We start from the raw sequence: 23,941 nt of genomic DNA, 5'->3' as shown, positions 1-23,941 counted from the left end.
ATCAGTAATTGTTGATCACTCCCACAATTTTGTGTACCCAAATATTGTACATGAAGAATTATCATGATACTAGTACCAAAATTGCAATGAATAGTATGTAAGTATGATGTATAGTTTTCCTTTTGGAATCCAGAAAGATTGTTTACACCAATCATCCCATTAATATCCTTTTGCTGATTCATACGATCTTCAATCAAAAACCCAAGACCATACTTCATATTTCCGTCCATCGAATGAGGTAAACCAGCCTACATTCATGCAGATGTGTGTAACAACTTATTCCAAAGAAGTAGAGAAGAAAGTGAGCAAGTAACAATTAGATAGAACATAAGAAGGTATTACTCAAGCACCTGGATAGGTCATAAAAACAGTCAAATGTTTCAGGTAGCATTCTTTACCTTTCAATCACTGATGAGAGGTAGAGGATGCTACTTAAAACATCTGGCCATTTTCAGAATGTATCCAGTTGCTTGAGTAACTGTTTCTTTGCTTTCAAGGCCTACATTTAAGACTTCTGGGGCAGTTCCTGTGTCTTTTTAGATTTCCCCTTCGGCCAAATTAGGGGGGGGGGGACTAGCACATAGAAGAGCCATTCTGTATTTCTTTCCTAGTTTTTAGCTGTCTCCTTAAACTCTGATGCATGTTTGATTCATGTAGAAGTGACCTTAGTACAATATATACTCTTAAATTAAGGCTTTTAACCTTCTCCCTACTAAGCCCATCAGAATCCATTAAAAGTTTGGTGCCAAATGGCTACTTCAGCAGCGAGAAGGTTAATTGACCGACTGTTCATTTGGAGTCAGCAAAAGATCCTTGTGTACAGTGCTGAAGGCCAGAAATATTTTCTGCAACTTAAATATCATAGAGTAATGAAGATATTGTACAGAAAATTATATAATCTTTCCCAGCTCTGCTCTGTAGTGGAGACAATTGGACAGGGCATCATTATTTTATGAAGGATAGAGAAAATGAAGGTTAGAGGAAGGTTAAAGGCACAACATCTCAAGTAACTTATTTTAGAGCAGCAACTTGCTACCGTAACAACTTCAAAGCTCTGCTAACAGCCACATAACTACACTTCCCAGCATGCATTGCCGCTGTTTATTTATTGCACCATTAACAAACACATGTAAAGTAATGTATGTATTTATAGCGTGAGGGAGATGATATATTTTCTTTAAGAAAAGCTAGCTTGAAGTTGGTTTTAGCAGTGTATGTAAAATAGCTCAGAGCTGTAGAAATAAGAAGGTAAATTATACTTAAATCTAACATTGAGCCATGTAACTCTGCTGTAAAGTGGTTTCTGGCTGAAAACTGCTGTGGGATACCATTAGTGTCAAACTGCCGTGAGATACCATCATGGCCACATTGGGGTAATGGTAATGGAAAATTACAGGTTCCGTTGGAAACGATATTTAATCCCTCGATGAGAAGATTGCTCAGACAAATGGGATGCACCATCTGGTGTCTGATGAGAATTATTTGACAATTCACTTCCCTGTTGTATGTGCCATTTAGAAATATCAATCACAGAATCAGAAATTTGAGTGGAAATATTTGACTTAGAAGAAAAATCTGTGCCAAACCAGAAGATACTTTACTTCTCCATAGAATATATGATAGTAATAGTAATAGCTCTAATGTATCTTGATTACTTCTCTTTTGGCAACATGACAAAAAAAAGTTTCCCGCTGAACAAGGCATCATCTCACAATCAAGGACAGAATATTTTATAGAAATTTGTAGTGGGAAGTTTACTAGCTCAGCTGATGCTAAAAACGGATACCAGAAAAAGAAGTAAATTTCTGTTGTAGCAGAGAAAGGAAGAGGTTTGGTGTATGTTTTAATATACAACAACATAGGACATGTTGTCCTGGACATATTACAGTATACATTTAGGCGTAGGATTTTTAGCACAAACATCTGTTAAAGTTGTATCAACATTAACATGGAATATCCTACCTGTACTTAAGTCAGTGTTGTCTTTTTAATAAACCAATATTTTAATTTTGAAGAACATCATTTATGGATGGTTTTTATGTCCTTGCCAGCAAGTTTTGTAACAATGTCATGTACTTGCCTTTTAAGTATGTTTGATGGCTGCTGGATTTTAAGAATTGTAAGATGCCATTTTTATGCCAAAGGTACTTAAACTGTGAGATATGTCAGTATTGTGACTTGTTCTTCCTTGTGAATGTGTACATTTAGGTTACTTTCAAGTTGAATATTTCAATTTGAACATTTTATAACCTCCTTGGTTTATCTAACTGTGTGCCATCTGTATGGTAATGCATCTAACATTGTTTACATAAAAATACTTGTCATATGAATCAAAGATTTCTAGCCATATGACTTTCCCTGATGAAAACAGGTCATTATGTAACAACAATCATCAAATAAACTACTGTATGTATTTTCCTTTTGACTCTTGTATATGCCTTTATTTGTAGTCCTGTGTACCTTCAGTACTTCATGTTATTGTGCCAATGAATTTGTACAATGCATTTTTTAAAGTTGAAACTGTGACAAACTATGTTGTATTCTTCTTTTCCGAGTCTACCTATCTATTTCCTCAATCTGTCATTATGCTTGAACTTGTGTATTAAATTTCTGTTACAGTACTGTTTTTTGGATATCCTTTCTTGACACACAGTCCTAGACACCTAGACTGGCTTTCTGCTTTGTCAAAGAAAAACGTACAACCCATTAAGATCATAAAAAGCATGGCTACCTCAGACAGAGGTCCTTTGGTGACAAAGCATAACGCTATTAGCTAACAAAAAAGAATACCATACTTCTGTTTTTTTTTCAGAGGATACTACATGTAGCCTCTTCACCTTTGAGTTTTAGAAATGACAGCAACATTTCATGAATAATGCACAGTCGAGTACAAGCTTCATGTCATACATACTCAACACTCATCTTCAAATAATTATGTCCCATCCACATGTACCCACATAAGGCCGAGGGGAAAATGTTGTGTTTCCTGACCTCACTCACTCACTGACTTGCCATAGCAAAAACCTTCTGATTTGACTGCTGAAAAGGCCTTAAAATATTTGATCCAACATCTAAATTTCGAACCCTCTGAAATGCAATTCCATGCATTTTCTAAAGCAAAGTTTTTATCAATTATATTGGGCACAATATCTGTCCCTTCCTCAAGCAAACAGAGGGAGGGTCCTGATGCATTTCAGTTTACTTTTGTCGAACTGCATTTGTTGGAACAGCACATCAGAAGATATTTAAAAAATCCCTAACTATTGACCCTATTTTATTTCAAGACTGTAACTTGAGACTAGAGCTTTCCTTTTAAAGATATCTCCAACATAAATCACTCATATCTAGATAGATCTCTTGGCATTTGTAAGCAGCTTCACTTCCAGACTAACCTATTGATCTAACACATTAATCCTACCAGGCGTGCATGAACCCAATTTCCTGCTGGTGCTCAAGAGGAAATAGTACATCATCCATTCTCCAAGAGCCGTCTATCTAAATATTGGAGTGGCTAGGAATTATAGGGCTAATGCTGGTCACTTGAAACTTGGAGAGACCCTAGAAAATTGGAATCTCTAATAGATTTTTCAAGTGAAATGTCTCTAATAGAAAAGAACCTGGTGTTGGCACGTAAGGCCGTATTAAGTTAACCCGTTGGTTCTCAGATGTTTCCAGAAAATCAATATAAAGAAGGCAGGAAACCTGTGATCGTCTCAAGTGCTATCTTATGAGTCAATATACTAGGCTAGCTTATGATTCAAACAATAATTCTTGAACTCTTCATTGAGCCACTGCATTGATTGAATAAAAAAACAGTGTAACAACTGTTGGGGCCAAAATAGGACCATTTGGGAGTTGATTCAGAACTTGAATATTTTTGTTTCAAATCAGAACAAAATGAAGCCGGTACGTGAATCCAAGAACCAAAAATTAATATAGAGAAAGCCAGGCTCTTTCAAATGGCATATACAGCATGTGTGCATGACTGACTGTACCTTCAGAAACAAGCTGACCTACATCGTGCCCTGACATTTGGAAAATGACTTGTAAGACATGTACTTATGTGGCCCTGATGGGTACATTGTATAAATTAATAATGGGTGTACAAAGGGAAGACCAGCAAAATAAATTGTTTGATCACTTGTGCTTTAATCTTAATAAAGTAGACATTTGCATGGTCTCTGTTGTATCCTTGCAACCTTAACCTTTTTTCCATGCAATTCAAGATTTCTTAGGGAGCAAACATTTTTGAAAATGCTACTTTTACAAATTGTTTCAGTACCTTTTACAAGACCATTACATTGCCTCCATATAATAAAATAAAGTTGTGCTGCCTTCAACATACTTTTGTCATTTATGTAGATTTTCATGATCATAAATAATTCAGATACAGCATTTTTAACCATGATTAAGTTAAGCATGCACCAACAAATTAGTATCTACACCATATTTTGATTTGGACATAATTTACCACAAAGATACGACATCTGACATTTTACGATGCTGTTTCTGGGTCAAAGTTGAACCTGTGCCGGCATCTTCTCTCCCTTAAGTCCAGCCAGTAGGTTCCGTGCAGCCAAGACTGCCATCTCTGTCCTCGTCTCTACTGTAGCACTGCCAATGTGTGGCAGGACGACTAAAGGAGAACAGAACAAACTGTGATTACACTCCTGTCATGAACCATGATGAAGGGGACATAGACTCTAAGGATTACTGAATATGTATACATTATTGGACAGCATTCTGCAATGGGACAGCATTTTTTTCACTGGTTGTTGCCCTAAAGCTAAGAAGTTCACCGGAACATTGGATGTGTAAACCCCTGGTTGAAACATAAGAAGGTTTACAAAAATACATTCCTAAATTTTATATTACAATTCATTCCAGTAAAACTTATCTAGGTACACTGCAGTGTTACATACTCAAATTGATTTGGAGTCAAAAATATACAAATCTAAAAGGGAACTGGTTGAACAAATTACAACTGTTATGGGGAGACATCTAGCATGCACCATTATAAATGCAGCTTGCTTTTCAACAAGAGTAGTGATCTACATGTAGATATTACACAGAATCTCATCACGACCTGTGGAAGATTACCTTTTCAATTAGTCAAACCAAGGACGTTAAAAATCAACCCCTTCAAAACCACAACCTTCAAGCCGAAGGTAGCAAGAACCTACCACAGTTGTCCAGGGTTAGGAGCGGGTGGTCAGTAGGTAGCGGTTCTGGTGTGGTGACGTCCAGTCCTGCTGCCTTGATGGTTCCACTCTTCAGGGCTTCATACAGGTCCTCCTGGTGTACAACACCTCCTCTGTAAGCACAAACACACATGTACAAGTCTCCATCAGATCTCTTGGGTGGGTTGTAAATACATGTAGTAGGAATTTTCAACCCACCCAAGTTGCCTCCCAGAAAAAGACATGAAGACCTTCAGACAAGGTTAACAGTTTTCTAGGAAAATGAATGGCAATATGTTGTTTTATTCTATTTCATTCTTGTTCAAAATGTGCCTTATGGGTAAGACTCAGTTGTACAAAACTGAAATCTCAGGGAAACATTTGCTAGCTTGCAGTACTAGTTCTACTCACTAGATGTCTCTTCTATCTGACAGTTCTGACTGCTGCTACTCCAATGTAGGGCCATTGGCTAGATTGTAATACATGTACTCGCCAGAAACTAGATATATCTTATACTATGAGTAGTGTAGATGCAACTTCTGGTAAGTTAACTCCTCAATAGCCATAATTTCTTCCCCACATCAGAAATCTGAAAAATCTTTACAGTCAAATGTGTCTCTTAAATGCTATGTGAAACTTAGCATTCTGCAACAACTTGGAATGTACAGTAACATACTCTTTCGAGTGACAAGTACATATTTGATTGCATTTATGAAGATGAAGCATGAAAGTTGATGACCACTTTACCTGCTTGTGTTGATGAAGATGGCAGAAGACTTCATCCTGCTGAAGACAGTCTTGTTGAACATCTCCTTGGTCTCAGGTGTGAGGGCACAGGTGGCAATCACAAAGTCAGACTCTGACAACAGTTCATCAAGTCCAACTGTAAACACAACATACATCATGTATCCACAAACAAAGTACATGTAACACTAGTTAGTATAGTTTAAGTCTTTCCCACATCAGATGGTGCACAGGGCAGTTCCCATCTCCGGTTCAATAGCCCCTGGGCCACACAGTTGTGCAATCACTACAGCAAGGGTATAATCCAATGTGTGTTCCCAAATTCTGAGTGCTAACCAGAGAAAGTAGAATGTACCATTTCTTAAGTCTTTGGTATGACTCAGCAGGGGATCAAATTAACTCATGACCTACTGAATGCAAAACAAACACTCTGCCACTTTAAACTTTAAACCTCATATATTTCAACCTGATTGTTGAAGGAAGTTTCAAATATCACTGATAATCAACATACAACAGAACTGTAAATAATTCCCTACATGCTAGAACCAAAATGAACTGAATCAAAAATATTTCTTGTATATTTGATGAATCCAATTAATTTTCTGTGGTTGAATCAATCCCAGCAGCACTGACCAAACTCAGCTCCAACCCTGCCAGCTGCCTCTGGTTTGGGGTTCCTGCCATGGTACAGAAACCGTGACACTCCAAATGGTTTCAGTCTTTCAGCTACTGCAGCACCTGTTATAGGTCAGGACAAAGAACTTTATAAAGATAATTTGTATAATGCTACAGGTATGGTGACTACTAATACTAAGAAGTAATACAATGTTATTTCTATCATTACCTACTAGTATTGCATGTCTGCCTGAAAGTACTGTAAATGCAGAAACTCACATTAGAAAACAAAGGATTGATGAAAGACATCAATAAGACCATTGGTACTGACCTATCCTGCCCAGACCTACAATCCCTACTGTACTGCCAGATAGTCCTGAACCACACATCCACAGGGGGATCCATGTGCCCCATCCTCCACTAAAAGGATGAAAAACAAAGAAATATGTATAGATCTACTTAACAAGAAAAATCTGTATAAGAAGGTTCTTTATTGCATGAAAATGACAGTAAAGATTTTCTCATAACAATGGGATTTTGTAAGTTCCCAGTATTTTCCCAAATCTTAAAAAGAACAGCTAAAACAGTAGAAATTTGACCTTTTGACCTCATGGACTCCCTCTACCAGTCTCCTACTTGTGGTGAGGAGCAAGGCAACAGTCAGCTCTGCCTGGGACAGAATATTACAACACACATATGTATAACACATGATCAATAATGATTCTTCAAGCAGAAATACTTTTAAATTACATGTAGTAGTCTTCAAGTCTACACACTAAGTGATAAATGCCCATTGTCAGAGATACGAAGTGTATTCTGTGTTACTGAAGAATAGGGGAGAATTTAGAGAGAGATTCAAGTTTTAGAGTACAGTCTGTACTTACTGTTGCATCTGTTAAAACATCTGGAGTATAGCCTAGTGGAAGCTTCCTGAAAAATATGTTTTAGGTTAGCACTTAGATCTCCGTTAATTTACAGTATTGACTATACCTAAATGTGAAATGTGAACCAGACTTAAGATGAAGACTTACCGTTTCCTGAGTTCTGGTAGTGAAACGTGGTCGTATCCCACAGACATGGTACTGACTACCTTCAGTCCTGGTCCTGACAAACACATAGTAAGACTAAGATTGTATCAAACACAAAGTAGATTATAAGAACAGAATTCTTATCACATGTTTGATTATCTTATGTGCATTGAATGTTTTGAGTTACTTTACTTCACTTTATTTTTCAGTCTCTCTCTCTCTCTCTCTCTCTCTCTCTCTCTCTCAGCCAGTATACAGCCAGTGTCTTATGCGAAATAAACAGATACATTAATTACCTTTTTAAAGTACCTTTTAAAAAATCAGGAATGAAAGTACAGGACTGACTCACCTGCTGCATCCAGCACCTCTGCATCAATCTTATCTGTCAGCAGACAGTACAGCCCATCTACTCCCTTCACTCCCTTCAGCAGTTCTACCCTGGGTACAGGGTCATCAGCAGCCCACTGGGACACATTACATCTGGAACAAGAAATCAGAAATCAGTTCCAGCCTCCAATGTGATATGTAAAAATTTACCTTGAAAGTTGGAAGATTAAAATTTATGAGCTATTCCAAATTTCTGGAGTCACCAATTTTGCGTGACCAGTGTTATCTGGAATAAAAACACAGTGTTTTTTTTCCTACCAATTAGTTTGAAGAGTCTCCTTGCTGCTACTAGTAGCTCAGGTATCAGTGCTGTAGTGTAAAGCTCTTCCATAATTATTTAATGCGTTATTCTTCAAACCATGCAATATGTAGTTTTATGAGGAATACATAGTCTAAGACGCAGGTCTGACAGGCATCTGCAATGTTTGTTTTAGATGATAAATGGTACCGTTATGAAGGGGGCGTGCCGGCAAATTAGCGGGGATAATTGATTCTCTATGCTGGACTCTGGAATTCGTCACATGTGCTTACAATCAACACAAATCCCTTTTCCCACATGAATACACCCAAAAATGGCCAAATCTGACTCGGAGAATCGTTGGCAACAGCAGAACACATTGGACGTATCTTCAATTATGAGGACAAATTATGTTATGTTGATTCGAATGTAAGAATTATCATAACACAAGAACTCACTCTCCCTGCAGCAAGTCCAACGCTTTCTGAGGTATCTTGCGGGTCACATACACATTTGGCTTCCCTGTTGTGCTCATACTTCTCACAAGTATTTCTCTGGATCCTCCTCTCTTTAGCAAACAACAAAACAAGGCAGGTTTATTGCAGAAATATTGAAGTTTTAGGGCAAAGTTCATGTTTTCAGATGGCGGCGGCCATTTTGAATTCGCAATGGCTCATGGGTATAATTCCCATTTGGGACGTCCCATCAGTGGATAACCTTACAACAAAGTATATGAAAATGAAATAAAAGTTAAAGAAATGTGATTTAACTTGTTGACTTTAAATAAAATAACAATGAAGACAAATTAGACGACAGGAACACAGGAGCAACTCTTTCTTACCCGTTATCCCTTCTACGTTGTCTATGAATGTGTAACAACACACATTGTTTTTCCTAAATAGACCTGCAAATTTAGCCCACAAAGTACAAACAAGCCCGTGGTGCTGTAACTAACAGAAAGGTTCTGCGTTGCTTGCTATTTTGCTTGAGATCCACTTGTCTGTCTACAAACAAAACAAAACAAACAGTTTCATCCCTTCAGTACAGATCAAAAGACAGAAGCATTTATAGAGAAACCTAATAGGACAACAAACAAGATGTTTACAAAGTTTTCTTTTATAGAGCAAGGAGCTTGAACCTCCTTGGAACAAGGAGGTTTATAATAATAGTTTAGAACTCTCACATGCAACTTCATTGCAATCGATAAAGTTATCGAAAATCCTTGATTCACAGTATTCATCGACCATGGTGCACAGTACATTTTCACTTTCACCACCACAAATTATGATAAACAAATTTTAGCGCGGGTATAACAACAACAATGTTGCAACAATCAATTTCACCCCCGCCAAAACTTTGAATTCGCCCAGCGTGCAGCTAGCCAATCAGCGCCCGTTCCGCGAACTTTTCAAGGCGTGATTACAATAGCGGGACCACTCGAGCTTGTTGTTGTGGCTGTCCGTGAGGCTGGGGTTTCAATGGCTTTTCTGTCCTTTTGGGCGTGATCATCAGCACAGGAGCCCAACCGGAAACGACAAGAGCAACTAAGAGACGGTTGGGAGAAGCTTGCGTGTAGAAATTCCACAGTTTCTTCAGATTACGTGGGTTTGTGTGGTGTTTGCGGTTACGGGAGTGTTGTGGCATGCAGTCGGGAGGCCAGGTCCCAGTGCCCCGCCACCACGCGAACGTGCTCTGGGTCTGAAAATTAAAAATATCAGCCGGTCTTTCGCTGTCTAGTTCGGGCAGTTTCACCGTTCCTCAAGTGTAACTAATTGTGAACTTGGCCTCGATTGGAGAACGGTATTAAACCCTTCAGCGAGCTGGGGGCCTGAGTCCAACAACAGAAGGCGGTATTCCTTTGGTCTTGGACTGCTATCTCCCAGAGTGAAGGCGTGACAAAAATTGGTCCTGGTGGGAGACCGGATCCCAGCGGTCCTGGACACAGGTGGGTATTTTGTTTTAGATGGTGAAGTACACCACATGCTAGCAAGAAGTATAGAATATATAGATAGTGTCACAGTTGTAGTCAAACGGCTGGAGTTTCCGTTTTCGATGCCCAAGTCCAATTTATTTTCTCACAAATTTCCTTGTCTTTCTCACTATCTCAGTATGGAAAGGTGTACCGCCTCATACGTATACATATACGTTTTAAAGTAATACCTCTGCCAATAACTATGAATATAAGACCTATAAAGGTATTTTTCCACTAATATCTATGGTGCACACCTAGTATAATTTGTCCCTGCCCGTGTGTCCAGGTGAGCGGTACTGTAACCAGATACCGCCAGGCACCGTAGCTCGTTACTGTAGCGTTACGGTCCCACGGCCCCTTAAATACAAGACTTAGACACGGATTCTTTCCTTTTCTCTTCCCTTACTTTTGTAACAGAACAAACACCCCAGAGTGACTCTGATAAACAAAGCCCACCTTTCCATAAGAGCAGTGGGAATTCTTCTAATGGTGAGTTGAAAGAACGTGAGAGAGACATTATTATTGAGGAGAGTCGCCAAGAGTGGAGCAATTTTCTGGGGCCATGGTGCAGCAATGTGCACCTTAATTGGTATTGGTGAGTGTTTTCCCAAGGGAATTGGCTGACAAAACGTTAACATGTTTGTGCGACTGCAGCATTATTTTAGTATGGAATACAACATTGCTGCAATTAGTTAAAATCATACGAATAGGGAAGCAAACATTTATTTTAATAATTTGACTATAAATATAATAAGTATAATTTGATAATTCTGCTGAACTACACAATGAAATTAACAAGGATATGATTTTCATTTCTTAAAATGAATATCTACAAACTGAACCTCACCCAATTTTGAATTTTTTATTTTAAACATTATGTTTTGTATTTAGAAATGAATGTATATATTTAATTTCCTTTACACTTGAACTTCTTAGAAGGAAGGATATGTCTTTGCTCCGAAAGACCACACCCAGACATGTCAACAAGTGAACATTCCTTCCCTCTTCTGTATTTCTGAAAATTTGTGCTATGTAAAATGTGGGTGTTTGCCTGAGGTCATAGGTGGTAAGGTTATCTTTGTAAATTGACAATTAGCAGTCATGGTTACAGGTTAATAAGCTTGGTGTGTACAAGACCACACCCATGTACCTAATGGGCCCACAGGAGCTCCAACCCTGCTAACACCTGTTTTCGTGGTGTTAGCTAATCTCCAAGCAGATGCAGGTCTTTCTGAGGTATTTTAGAAGTCTAAGTTTGTTTTGTAATAGGAAAAATTATACATTCACAACAACAACACAACAGTAATATCTTGACTGTTCATTTGTGTTGGTAGAAGTCATTCTAAAACAGGTTTGAACTGTAATTTCCAACACGGAAATTGGGCTTAATCAAATTTTTGTACTGTTCAACTGTAGCCTTTATCAAAGACTGTCAAAATTTGGTAAGTTTGATTTTTTGTGTTGGAGATTACGTACAGTTCAAACCTGTTTCAGAATGCAATGATAAATATTGTAAATTGAGCATCAAGTACAAAAGTTATAGTCTTACTATTGTCCTGTTTGTATTTGTTAAATGGTTAGTCTGCAGGGAGAAGGTTAATTGTGTTAACTTATTCCCACAGTGGTCTATTGATGTACCTGATGTCATCTGAACCCAGCATTCCTTAACAGTCGTTCATTTAAGTCTATATTTAGCTCGTGCTACTTGGTGTCCACAACATGACATTGCACTCAAATTTGCTTCATAGCTGTGTTTGGAGTGGCATTCCTCTTAAGTCTGCCAATGGAAACTTGAGGTATCTGCAAAGTATAACAGACAATACTCTTGCTCATAAACACACAATTTTGTCAGACTCTAAAAGACCACAAGGTCTGTTTAAGGTATTTAATTGATTCTGCATAGTCCCTACCTCCCAAACACTTCCAATCAATTTTCCAAGCAAGATTTCCTCTTCATTATGGAGTGAGTGAGATGGAACAGGGTCCACAAGTAGTGTCACCTGTGAAATTGATGCCTCCAGGTGTGACCAGTGTAACATCATTCCCTAGTAGTTTCCCTGATGAGAGCTCCAAATGAAGTCATGTACCATATTCTTACAAAATTACTGAGATGCATCAGAAAAGAAATTGCTGGAACAGAAAGCTGTTATGGCCAGCACAGGTAGTCGATAATGATTCAGGCTGTTGGTAGTGATGTAAAATGGTTCAACTCTGAGATTACTTGAAGAAAGCGATGCATGTTGAAAAGACTACAAATAAAGAAAGGCATGTACATGTGTATAAGCACTCCCTTAAATTCTGATACCTGGTACATCATGTATTTTCAGTTTGATTTCGTAAAAAAGAATTAAGCCCTTTCCTGGCAAAAAATTTCTATGGCTGCACAAAGACTAAAAGCATTATATTCTCTATTGAAATATGTTGAATGTAACAGTGTGTAAGGTGTTATTTCAATGTGACACAGACACCCATATGTTACATGTTCCCACCAGTCAGGAAATGCTAACTTTACTATTTGCTTATCACATAAACTGAACAATTACCTGTTGTTGAAAAGGTAGTAAAATGCTTGCAGAGCAAACATTGCTCTCACATGTATTTGAAAGATAACAGCGGGTACAAATTTGCTGAAAAAGAAAAACATCCACGACTTTCTCCATATCTACCTATCCAAATATCTTGCATCATCTATATCTTGTACGTAGGTTTTTTTCAAACATCTTTTACACGTCAGAGCTTGTTAAGCTGTTTGCTTGGCTGATGACCAGTGCCACCTTAGTACTCTCAACACACCCACTTGGTAAACATCTGTCGCAGTATATTAGGGCACTGAGTAGTACCTACCACTGTTTGCACATGTTTGAAGCATGAAGTAAACCGATCTGTCACGTACAGAGGCTGGTAGGTACACAGTAGGACCTGTGTAATGCAGGTGAACTTCCCGTATGCTCAGGTAAAGTTTGTCAGGGTGTGAAATTCCCACCTGTAACCTTGAAGGCAAAAACTAACATCTACTCACATGATGCCACCATGTTTATGACAATTTTACAAGTGATACCAGTTTAGGGAAGGAGCAACCCATAATGTTTTCCCAGTTACTGTCCATGTTATAGACTGCCTTTTCATTTGTGGCCAGTCGTAGTATGCCCTTCCCACAATGCTCTTGCCTGTCCTGACAAGAGAGCATAATACTTAAATGTTGTCCTTGTCATCGTAAAATACATTGTAGAATACATGGTTATTGACATCCTTTCTATCAAGAATGCCTTGAACACCTGGATATATCATATTATATTAAGTGCACATACCTCAGAAATTACTGATTCTGCATTAGATGATCTCTTTAAATCCATATCTTGTTTTTTTTAATTTGACGGTATTATGGTTAGATGTTACACAGAAATTAACTTTCAACTTAATGATCCCATAGCTCCCATAAAAAGATGTAAGAATTCAATTAGCTTTTCCATATCATCTATGATTTGTTTAAACAAAAATTGAATAGAAAGAATAGATAGCTATAATAGCACAAATCTTGATGGCATTTTATTTTCTAAGTAAAAATCTTACACATTGTCAATGGAGATAATGTACAAACGTGATAATACAAATTTATGTAATCTTTAAGAAGAAAACAACAACCAAGCAACAAAGTGTTGTTGTACTCAACAGTCCTAGTATAACAATGTACCATCCGGTTTGCCTCACCCTCTTATTGATCTGCATATTTCCAGCCATATATAAGTGTACGAAAAATCAATTTTTCCCACTTGAGTGGATAGGAGGACCTTTCTGTGAATTAGGAGCTTTTGTGAACTTTGACCTCTCCACATTCCATCAAGTAAATTTGTACAAGAAAACAAAAGTTATGTCGATAAAGGTTAGACATCCTGGACGAACATTATGTAATAAAAAATAATAATACACACAACATCTTTGAACTATTTATCCAGCTATATTACATATTTCCATATTACAGAAAGGTGCTTACACCTATGAATTGTGGAAATACTATGTGCTATCTCCCACTCAACTAGCCAAGTCTACTGTTATGAATATATAAATTATAAGAAATCATGTAAACAATCTATATACAAAATAAGAAATGAGTCTGAAGTGAACAAGAGTCAATTCAAAGATCATAGTTTTCATACACAAAAGATTTCTTTTGACCCTGGAACATAAAGGAACCCTGGAGCACAAAAGAGAAGCCAGAGTTTGGAATGGCAAGAATCCGCCTGAACCATGGTTTCTGTCACGTCATATGATATGGATACTCTGTCAATGTGTTGCCTAAATATCTATCTTTAGATACTGACAAAAAAATTGCCAGTTGCAATACAGGGAGACCATGAGAGGAAGTAGAAAAAGTACCCCAGCAATTTTAGTTCTAAAATTGCTCAATGTGTATTAATAAAAAAGTATGATATTTGAGCTGATCTTTGAAAGTACATTTTATGATTCATTCTCAATGCAACAAGCCGATAACATGTGTCAACCAGCCTTTATTGTGCTATATCTGCTATACTTCCTTCTTTTTCTTCTTCTACTATGCTTTACTGTTGAACCTTGTTTGAAGGAATATATGTAGTAAGACTGTCACTCATAAAAGTCATATGCAACAAATTCTTGCTACAATACAGCATTTCTTTGCACTGTATATGTTGAAAAATGAAGACTATATGGTGCAAGGTATACCCTCCTCCTATACAGCTCATATGACCCAGGACTGTGGTGGAGCTCCAATTACACGGTTATGCAAACATCAACCCTATACTTTAAAACGACTGCCTTTTGGGCTCAAAAAGCAACAACGCTTGTCCAAACAAAAGTTCTGTTTTCCGCAGAGAAAGGACAGGTCAAAGGCCTTGTAGCAGGGAGCATTTATCTTCGGTAGGGTTTCTTCCTTGGGTGATCCTTTCTGTCTGGTCTGTGTAAGCTGCAGAAGCAGACGCTTACTTTACGCTGACTTGATTTTCTGTACACTGTCCTGGTGTGTTTGTTTTCCCAGCCTGTTGTCGTTCTGCATGACTGCCTACCCCTACAATGACAATCTATATAGATCAGGTCCAGGTTATTATTAAGTACGCATATAAGCTCTTTGTCGCAGAACAATAGCAGCAACATTTGCATGACAAAGCATCTGTGCGGACATGAAACATGGAGACCTTCCATGGCTGAATTGAGAGGGTGAAACCTGGGGGACACATTCCCGTGTGGTATGGGAACTCAGTCCTTACAGTTGTGTTCATGCTGAATTTAATTTTCTGTCCTTGTAGGTTAGAGTTGAATGACAGAGGGTAAAAGGGTGGGGCAGGCTTTGAAGGCTGTGGTCCTTTTGTTCAGCTGACCTTAAACTGCACTAGAAGGGACCAATCATCTGGGTACTGGTAGTGCAAATGTTAGAAAACTCACCAAGCGTAATTCCTTTCCCTTAAGAAGGTTGTACTTTTCTTTACAGATTAACCATTAAAATTGCTCAGCAATCAGATGCTAATTTGCATGCTTTTTACTTCTTTTTATCTATCCAGGATGTGCCACAGTCATCCTAGTGAATAGCTTTTAACCAAGCATAGGAGAGGGGAGGCTACAAAATCCAGTGCCAGAAAAAAGCCAAGAACTTACCGCACACACTACCCCAAGCTTCTGGACCAAACTTTCAGAGTGCCATCTGGATAACATTCCCAGGTAAGTGAACATTTTTTTTCAGTACCTTTCTTGTATTCCTTTCTTCTACAATTATCTCAGTTCAGTTATCAACAACATGATTTGGAGTTCTCGGTAGCTACTAATTGATAGTAACCTGGCAATTCATCGCTTGCAGATGTCATTTTGTTACTAGAAAGCCCTATGTCAGTAATTTAGTTGTTCCTGTTTAATTGTTTTACTTGAAAGGTTGTTTATTTGCCAATATGATAGAAAAAAATATGGCTGTGTTTTCTGTTACATTTTTCATATTTCACTAATCATTCAAATAAGCTATTCATGTTTTTGTTTTCACTAATGATATATAAGGGATATCTCTAGTCATGGTGCGATATTCTAGATTACATTGTACCTGAAATGCACTTTGCTGGCTATGTTAAAAACAGTTTATTTTGGCCCTCAGTAGCATTTAACCACTATTGTATGACATGTTGATTTAGGGAACTGATATCTATTTTCTTTACAACTGTTGAGCCTTGTATTCAAACATGTACTTAATGTTAATGGCTGTTTGTAAAAGCTATTTACTGGTATAAGCAATCCTAAAATATACCATCCTTTTTTTCTGAACATTGTATAATACATGTATGTAATATGATACCTTTTTATAATCAGAACCAAGAAAATCTTATCATTAGGATGTCAAGCTCCAGTAAGTCTAATGAACATATCACTTTAACAGTCACCATATCATAAAAGGCAACATCAACACCAAAGGTTAGGACTTTATAAAACTCATGATTATAAATTCTTCATACAAGGTGTAGTAGACTTAACATTAAATTTCATTTTGTATAAAGGCACCATAGAGTGATAGACAATCATCTTTTCTAACTTATATAATTACCAGCTCATCAGCCTACTTCAGTTTCTTACTGATGTGGTAAATTCAGCAACAACCTGAAATGTTTAGCTCTAGATTCCTCCACAGTATCTATCCAGGTTCAAAGTGTGCCGACGTTCTGTCCTTCCTATGAACTCCTGGCATGGCCCAAGAACTAGGTCATCCCTTTTCACCCCTGCCTGCACATCCTGAATGGGGCGGAACAAATGGCATATTTGCAGGCCCAGAGAGATCTCCTAGGGCTGAACCAGGAGTCCTGTGGCTAAACAAGTCATAAAACAGTCAGCCATTATTTCCACATTATAAGTGCTGATCTAATTGCACACAGCCAGCACATTAAGAAGACATTATGGTTGTAGGGAGGATTTCTTGTGCAAACATGGGTGTGGCAGGTCATTAGCAAGATAACAAAGGTTCACAACTTGACCCCATAAAAAAGAAACACAGTCTAGTACTATAGCAGTAGGAAAAAAAATTGAAGAACTGCAGAATTTCATGAAAGTTCATCTGCATTGGTAGTCACTTGTTTAAAGTTAAAACTTTTAAAATTGCTTAATTTATTTTGTTAACAATGTTTATCACTGCTTTGTATTCTGATATCATCAGCATGTAATGACCGGAATCTATATTTTTATGCATTATCATGCAGTTTTATTCATCCAAAGGAGGTAAAAAATAATGGTCCACAACTCTTCCGAATGATGCCTGACCCCCATTTCAACCAGTTTTCAAATGTCTGAGGGTATAATACCCAACTATCATGATCATGTTACCAAATTTTGGCATATTCAATGCATTTTAAGAATATCTTTAGTCACAGCTTCCAGACAATAAAACGGTTATCAAAGTATTTCCATAGTACAGTGTGCGTTGCTCTTTCCTGTGTGTGGACATGACCTGTTAATCTGTTGACATACAGTCTGCTGAAAGCTTTATTACTGGACAATTTACCACCTACAAATTAACTTGCCCCCAAAATGATACCCAGAGGACTGCCCTTAATTCCTGTCATATATTTTCATCTAGATACAGACCCAACTGTGGCATCTAGCATTTATGTCACTGCTCTAACCTATGCTGACAGTCTATGCTACATAATGTGAATGAAGTTAGGATAAAAAAAAGAACAGTTTTCATATTGGCTTCCTATAGTTGATAGTATATGAATCTGGGATAATACCGAAATATGCCATCCATCAGCTAGAGACAAACAATTCAGTCTACTACCAATTTGACAAAATTGCTCAATTTCCGTGGCAGGCATCATTGGCATTCTAATGGTATGAAACAACCAATAACATAAAAAATACATTCAACATTGTCAAAAGTTGCTTGTGTGTACAACTTTATGTTTCGATGGATATTTCATGTTTATCAAGTAGGGTTGATTGAATTCTGAAATTACTCAATCCTGAAGAATTGATGGAAAAAATATAATTAGGTTATGCGGTCTGGATGTTGCTTCGATGGTACACCTGGGAGTTAATGCATTTGTCTGACAAAAGTGCCTATAATATACAATAGAAGCACATCTGTCTGGTTATATCAATAGACTACTAATTAAAACTGCCCTAATCTTTGCAAAGGAAGTATATTTCAATAGAAAAAGAGCAAATAAAAGACAGCAAAACTCTGACAAAAGTTATAACGGTTTGCATTCTTTCATTCAAGCAGCAAGTTATTATGACCCTTTACATGAGAAAGGAAAATGTTCTCTTCCAACAATGCACATATATGGTAGAGCAGCTTAGGAAAATATTGAAGGGAAAACTTCTGTATTTGACAAAGCAGATGTTGGCTGCAAACTGTTGTACATTGACCTGGTAAGGCCATGTTGGGCAGTGCAGTGGAATTATCCAGGACACTTCATCATGAAATGTAATAGAAAGGCCAGCAACCATTAGCCAGCTGAGTCCAGGTCTGTCTGTCATGGTGTGCTACTGGTGGTACTCTCCAACACAAGCTGTAGCTGATGAATTATTCATAGCATCTATAGGTTATGTAGGGCAATACAAGTGATGTAAACCTTGGATTCAGAGATGTGTATTCTCTACTTGTAGATGTTTTCCTTTCTGTGCATGTGAAAATTGATGAAGAAACTTGCAGTGAATGATGATCATGGGAATAATTGACATATGCGGTAACAAATGTGTTCTTTGGAGATATGTTATAACATTAGATTAATCGGTTATCTTATTGAGTTGAAATTCTGTTCAAGTTATAGGATGGTATGATGATAAACTTTAAACTTTTTATTTCAAAATGCACAGAACGAAATCCATGAAGTTCATCAATTATTTTCCCCATCTGCAACAGAAATTTGGAAAGGTGAATAAAACAGATTTTTGTCTGTTTATCACATGATTCTCAGATGCTTGCATGATTCGTGTTGATTAGAGACAGCTGAGCTCATTAATCTTTCATTTACCATGGCACCTTCTGGAGTCTGAATCATCTCACATTGTCTGGTGAACAGGTGTAGGATGACTCAGGCAGTTGGATTATAAAGGCTACCTTGTCAACAGTATGTTTATAATGTGGCGCTCAGTATTGACTTGCTCTGTGGATAAGTGGTTATGATGCACAGCTTTGAGGTAAGCTTGTCGGCTTTCTTCATCATATATGACACTGGTAATGCTACAGTCACAATTCTCAACCCAGGGCCCGGCCCGGCAGGAACAAAAATGACAACAAAAGACAAAAAACTAGAAAAATTCATCACAATTTGCATATATTTTATATGAGTTGTTTATTTTCTATTCATGCAAACCGAGCCAAAGTCTGGAAATATGACCCTAGCATCATACAATGTACTTAGATATATTTATAACAATCTCATATCATTTTCTATCACAATTACCATAATCACAGAGATAGTACTTGATATTCCCGAAATTTTACACCAGTGAAAGAATGAGATTGAATTTACCACATCAAGTCTCTCTTGAGAGTTTGGGCTTTAGGTTGGGTAAATGTAATTTATTTCTGACATGGGGAAATAATCATAGACCAGGAGGAGGGACTTTGGGGAGTAGAAAGTGCTGATACCAGTTGTTGATGTGCTGTGATCAGCTCATCAACCACACCATTGAAGCATGAGCCTTTGTTGTGGTACAACACACAAAAGAATAATAAAACTCTATGCTCAGATTCGAGAAAATATCATGAATAGGACATCAATGCAATGAATGGCATCAATCAATTAATAGACAGTATTGATAGGGTATTGTTCACTGTTCACATCTGCCAAATCTAGAGTGCATCCATCCATAGAACAAGGTACTAATACTTATGCAGCTGTTTTATCTAGCACTAGGATTGAATATGGTTTTTTTTCTGCAGTACAGTAGACTTACAAAAACGTATCTTCACTGTGCTTTGATTATGTGGAGTTACTATCCAAGCAGAGGTTTGGGTTTTGGCTTATATTTGGCCTATTTTTAGGCTTTTTTATCTGACTTTCTTTTTTGCACTGTTTTTTGCACATTTTTTTCCCTAGGTCTTGTAACCCAGTTCTCCAATTTTCCGGGTACCAGGTTCGTTGTTCCCTAGCCTGTGCCAGGTGACAGTCTACCGTATGGTTAAGTGATGAAATTGCTCATATCATAAATGGACAAGTCGTGTTCCCTGCCTGTGAAGTGGGTCAGCATGTTACCGTGTGTGTAATATCTATCATGTTTGGCCACCGGATGACAAAATCGATAATCCATTTGAGTTGTGATTTCATGTGGTCATGGGTTTAATTTGATACACATCTCATAATTCTTACCTCCTAAACCATGGACAACTGGGTATATACCACTGCAGGGAGTTAATGCATTCAAAGGAATAGTAAACTCTATATACAATGTTTCTAAGTTGAAAATTGAAGTTAGTAGTAATCATTACTGTTGCTTATGCTTATTATGCATTTCCACTGTTTGGGGTTAATTTACCAATTAGCTTGATAAGAGATGAAAAATGGCTTCTGTTTCCAAATGGACCCTAGTGACCATCTGTGCTACTCAATTACAGTTCTGTTGTTAATTGGTTCTCCATTGATATGACTGACTGAGATAGCACTGACGCATACAGTTTCATTCTTACTGAGACAAATTGGAGCAGACATGTTCAGAATATTTCTTGATTAGGCCACACCAATTTAATTTCTTGGTTAACGGATTCGCCCGCTTCATTTTTTTCTGATTTGCAAATAAAAATAAAAATTCAGAATCAACTGCAAAATGCTCATATTTTGCCCTGAACAGTTGAAAACAGTCCTTTTATTCCTAGTTGTTACAGTTATTCCATCTTTCAATGCAGTGGTATCATTAAAGGTTAAAAATTCATTGTTTAAATTTTGAACCAGCATGGTATGTTGACTTCATGGCTCCTATCTTACCATTTTGGGCCATAATAGGATGCCTAGGCCTGTTTTTATTTTTTATTTTTTCGCCCGCCCGCTCCATTATTTTTCTTCAAAAATCCGTTAACCAAGAAATCAAGTTGGTGTGGCCTTAGGGATTATTTTCTAACACGGGAAACAGATATTGATATAACTCATATTGAATTCTGTCAACTATGCAGTTGGGGCTACATTTTGATTCTCTATTTAAAGGGAAAACTATACAAGGTAAATCGACAATATTCTGTATAGTATATCAATATCTTTATGCTATTAGTACAAGAATACAGAAAAATGCTGTTCTTGTGTTATTCTTGTCTATTGTATGAAATATGGTAGCTTTTTCTTGATAAATTGTTAGGAGAATAAAGACCTATCAATTTTCCTTTAGTTGGAATGTAAATGCTGAACTCTATAAAGGACCCCGTCATAAATCTGACAAACTGGTACCAACATCTCGGCACTTTGGCTATACATTGTAGGTTTTCTATCACGTAATACAGTACCATATACCATAAAATACATTTAGTTTTGCAGTAGTTATCTACAATGTATTTTGCAGTATGAGGGAAAGTAGGTTTTCAAAGTATTTTATTAGAGTAGAAATACAAAACACATATTCGTGGCATCAAGATTCTGTGTCGAGAAGATACTACAAAAATAGAACTGCAGCTAAAGTACGTGCATTTACAGTACTGTGCAGCTGTGCTGTTCTCCCTCTGTTGGCACACTCACTTCCATGCTTGGAGGCCAATTTGCCTGAGACTATAGGCAAATTACAGGTTGGCCTGCAACAGATTGGTACTAATCCTGTCTGTGGAACCATCCAGCGTGACCCATTCCTCAGACACGGTCTCCTAACCCAGAAAATCACCTGATTAGCATGGGTAACAGGAGCATGTGGAGTACAGGCATCTCACTTGTTCTGTGAACTTCAGTCCAAAATGCCAGTCCTAGAGTCATTCATCTTTAAGTGTTGGCTGGATACACCATGAAAATGTACCATTACTTTTCCAATGATAAGCTTGATAGCATGAAGACATGTAAATCTTGGGTAAAATTACATGTGTCAAGACTACTAATGAAAAAGAGGTTAAGAAGTTCTTCTACTTGGAATTGCTATCTTGTTCTCAACAGTCTATGGCTTTGGCCCTGATACAGTTTATGTAGTACACTGTACATGTATTTGCTTTTTCAAGTTTGCTTTTCAAATCTGTTATAGTTTTTGGCAGTAACAATTTTGTATGTATGCAAACAATGAGAAAGACCTGTTAACCCACATACTGATGATGTACTGTGTTGTCTTTACAGGCTTGCTGCAATCATGGAGGCTGAAGTTAGATTATGCTGGATGCTGCTTGTCTTAGGAGTTCTTACTTCTGTACTTCCAACTGCTGCTCAGCAAGGTGAGGTGACTTTAAGTGTCACCATGCACAAGATACAAAAGATGGAGTAAAATTATCATAGTTTCATAGTTATGTTATAATATTTAGCATGAATGCCCATTTGTGTTGGTACATGCAGGCACATGTATTGCGGATAAGCTTAAAATTTTTTTATCCAAGACAAATTTCAACTTTGCTCTCAAAACTCCTGTCTTCTCATTCTTTTTCCTAATGTTCAACTCTGTCCTCTACTCTTTCAGCTGAATCTCTCTCCAATCACCTCTCTCGCTTTCCTGTCTATTCCTCCTACTACAAGGCTCTACACAGGATTAGACATAGAAACCAGCCGACTAGACATAAAGACAGGCACCACAGGTCCAGGTTCTGGAGAATACGTGGGGGAAGACAGAATGACATAGATACCACTGACAAGGGTAATAGACACATTCTGGTGTTGTCAGTTATGTGTTCAAGACTTGCTTGCTATAATAGGATAATTTGTATATATCAAGAAGGACATGTCAAATATGATTCTTTGAAACTGGCTGATATTTCCATGTCAAAATCTTGTTTGTTTACCAATCTAATTTCTTGGTTCTCAAATTCACCTGCTTCATTTTTATTGTAGGAATAAGATCTAGGAAGTTGTTTGTTGTATATCTGTTTTGTGACTAAGCTCTACTGAATATGGCATGTTCTCACATGTTCTCTCTTCCTCTTTTAGTGAGTGAACTTGCTCTAGGTAAGAGTTGTGCCCATAAAACAACTCTTGATCTTTCTTGGTGAATTTGCCAACTTTTTTCTGGACTTTCTGGACAAATTTTCAAATGTTGCCAACCCTCCCTGTGCAAACATACATTTACAAGAAATGCCCTTTTTGTTGCTCATTTTCTTCATGGCTTAAAAACACAACATTACATGTTTCTTAATGAGTCAATTTTTTATATTTGTGGTTTCCATTTAATCTATTAAATCATCATTAAAATCAACAAAATCTGACTCTACGCAGCAAATTAACCCAGCTTTGGCTTTATTCTTTGCAGACCATCCCCTGAGCACATATTTGACATTGACCTCAGTACTTTGCTACTACCTGGTCCCAGCTGTCCCAGCTCCTCTGATTGGTTCTTTTCACGCATATAATTACGGTTGTAATAACTCTTCTGATTGGCTCTTTCCAGACTGTGCACTCAGGAATAGCCAAGCTGGCCCAACTACTTTTGCATATGTGGATGAAAACAGTCCAAATGGTAAGTAGATCATACCTTGAAGTTCATGGCACCTCAAAATCAATCAATAATCTTACATCCCCAAAAGATGAAATGATGCATTTTGAGTAAACATGCCTTTTTTTACAGAATAATAGATAAGATATATCTGTCCAATGTACTGAATTGCATGCTGATATTCAATCTGGACCATACATACATGTATCTAGTCCCCAATTGTAATGCTGAG

At 37.5% G+C, this 23,941-nt stretch overlaps 2 protein-coding genes across 2 annotated transcripts in view; one reads left to right on the top strand and one right to left on the bottom strand.

The window, feature by feature from the left end:
• Positions 1–3,965: 3,965 nt before the first annotated feature.
• On the bottom strand, positions 3,966–8,853 carry LOC109478149 (glyoxylate reductase/hydroxypyruvate reductase-like). The gene is made up of 10 exons (XM_019779640.1): positions 8,651–8,853; positions 7,917–8,047; positions 7,571–7,643; positions 7,424–7,469; positions 7,139–7,209; positions 6,871–6,959; positions 6,558–6,662; positions 5,928–6,063; positions 5,184–5,314; positions 3,966–4,636 (listed from the first exon to the last, which is right to left on the bottom strand). Exons 1-10 carry the CDS (start codon positions 8,824–8,826, stop codon positions 4,515–4,517), a joined length of 1,080 nt encoding a protein of 359 aa, XP_019635199.1. The 5' UTR covers positions 8,827–8,853; the 3' UTR covers positions 3,966–4,514.
• A 781-nt stretch (positions 8,854–9,634) lies between these two features.
• Positions 9,635–23,941, top strand: part of LOC109478954 (protocadherin-15-like) — a 32,269-nt gene continuing 17,962 nt past the window's right edge. Inside the window, exons 1-4 of the mRNA XM_019780773.1 lie at positions 9,635–10,137; positions 15,696–15,852; positions 22,410–22,504; positions 23,665–23,733. Coding sequence (XP_019636332.1) covers positions 22,423–22,504; positions 23,665–23,733 — 151 coding nt within the window. The 5' untranslated portion in view covers positions 9,635–10,137; positions 15,696–15,852; positions 22,410–22,422. The remainder of the gene's footprint in view (positions 10,138–15,695; positions 15,853–22,409; positions 22,505–23,664; positions 23,734–23,941) is intronic.

The sequence above is a fragment of the Branchiostoma belcheri genome, unplaced genomic scaffold, assembly GCF_001625305.1.
Source record: "Branchiostoma belcheri isolate BF01 breed outbred unplaced genomic scaffold, Haploidv18h27 scaffold106, whole genome shotgun sequence".
Classification (NCBI taxonomy): Eukaryota; Metazoa; Chordata; class Leptocardii; order Amphioxiformes; family Branchiostomatidae; genus Branchiostoma; species Branchiostoma belcheri.
Note: the sequence above shows the minus strand (reverse complement) of the source record. Positions and strands in the feature narration are given on the sequence as shown.

Coding starts and splice junctions, on each gene's coding strand:
- LOC109478149 (XM_019779640.1), bottom strand. CDS start 8,826: ATGAACTTTGCCCTAAAACTTCAATATTTCTGCAATAAACCTGCCTTG. Junction 6,064..6,557: donor CAGGGTTGGAGCTGAGTTTG/GTCAGTGCTGCT, acceptor TTGTGTTTACAG/TTGGACTTGATGAACTGTTG. Junction 4,637..5,183: donor CCTAACCCTGGACAACTGTG/GTAGGTTCTTGC, acceptor GTTCTCCTTTAG/TCGTCCTGCCACACATTGGC.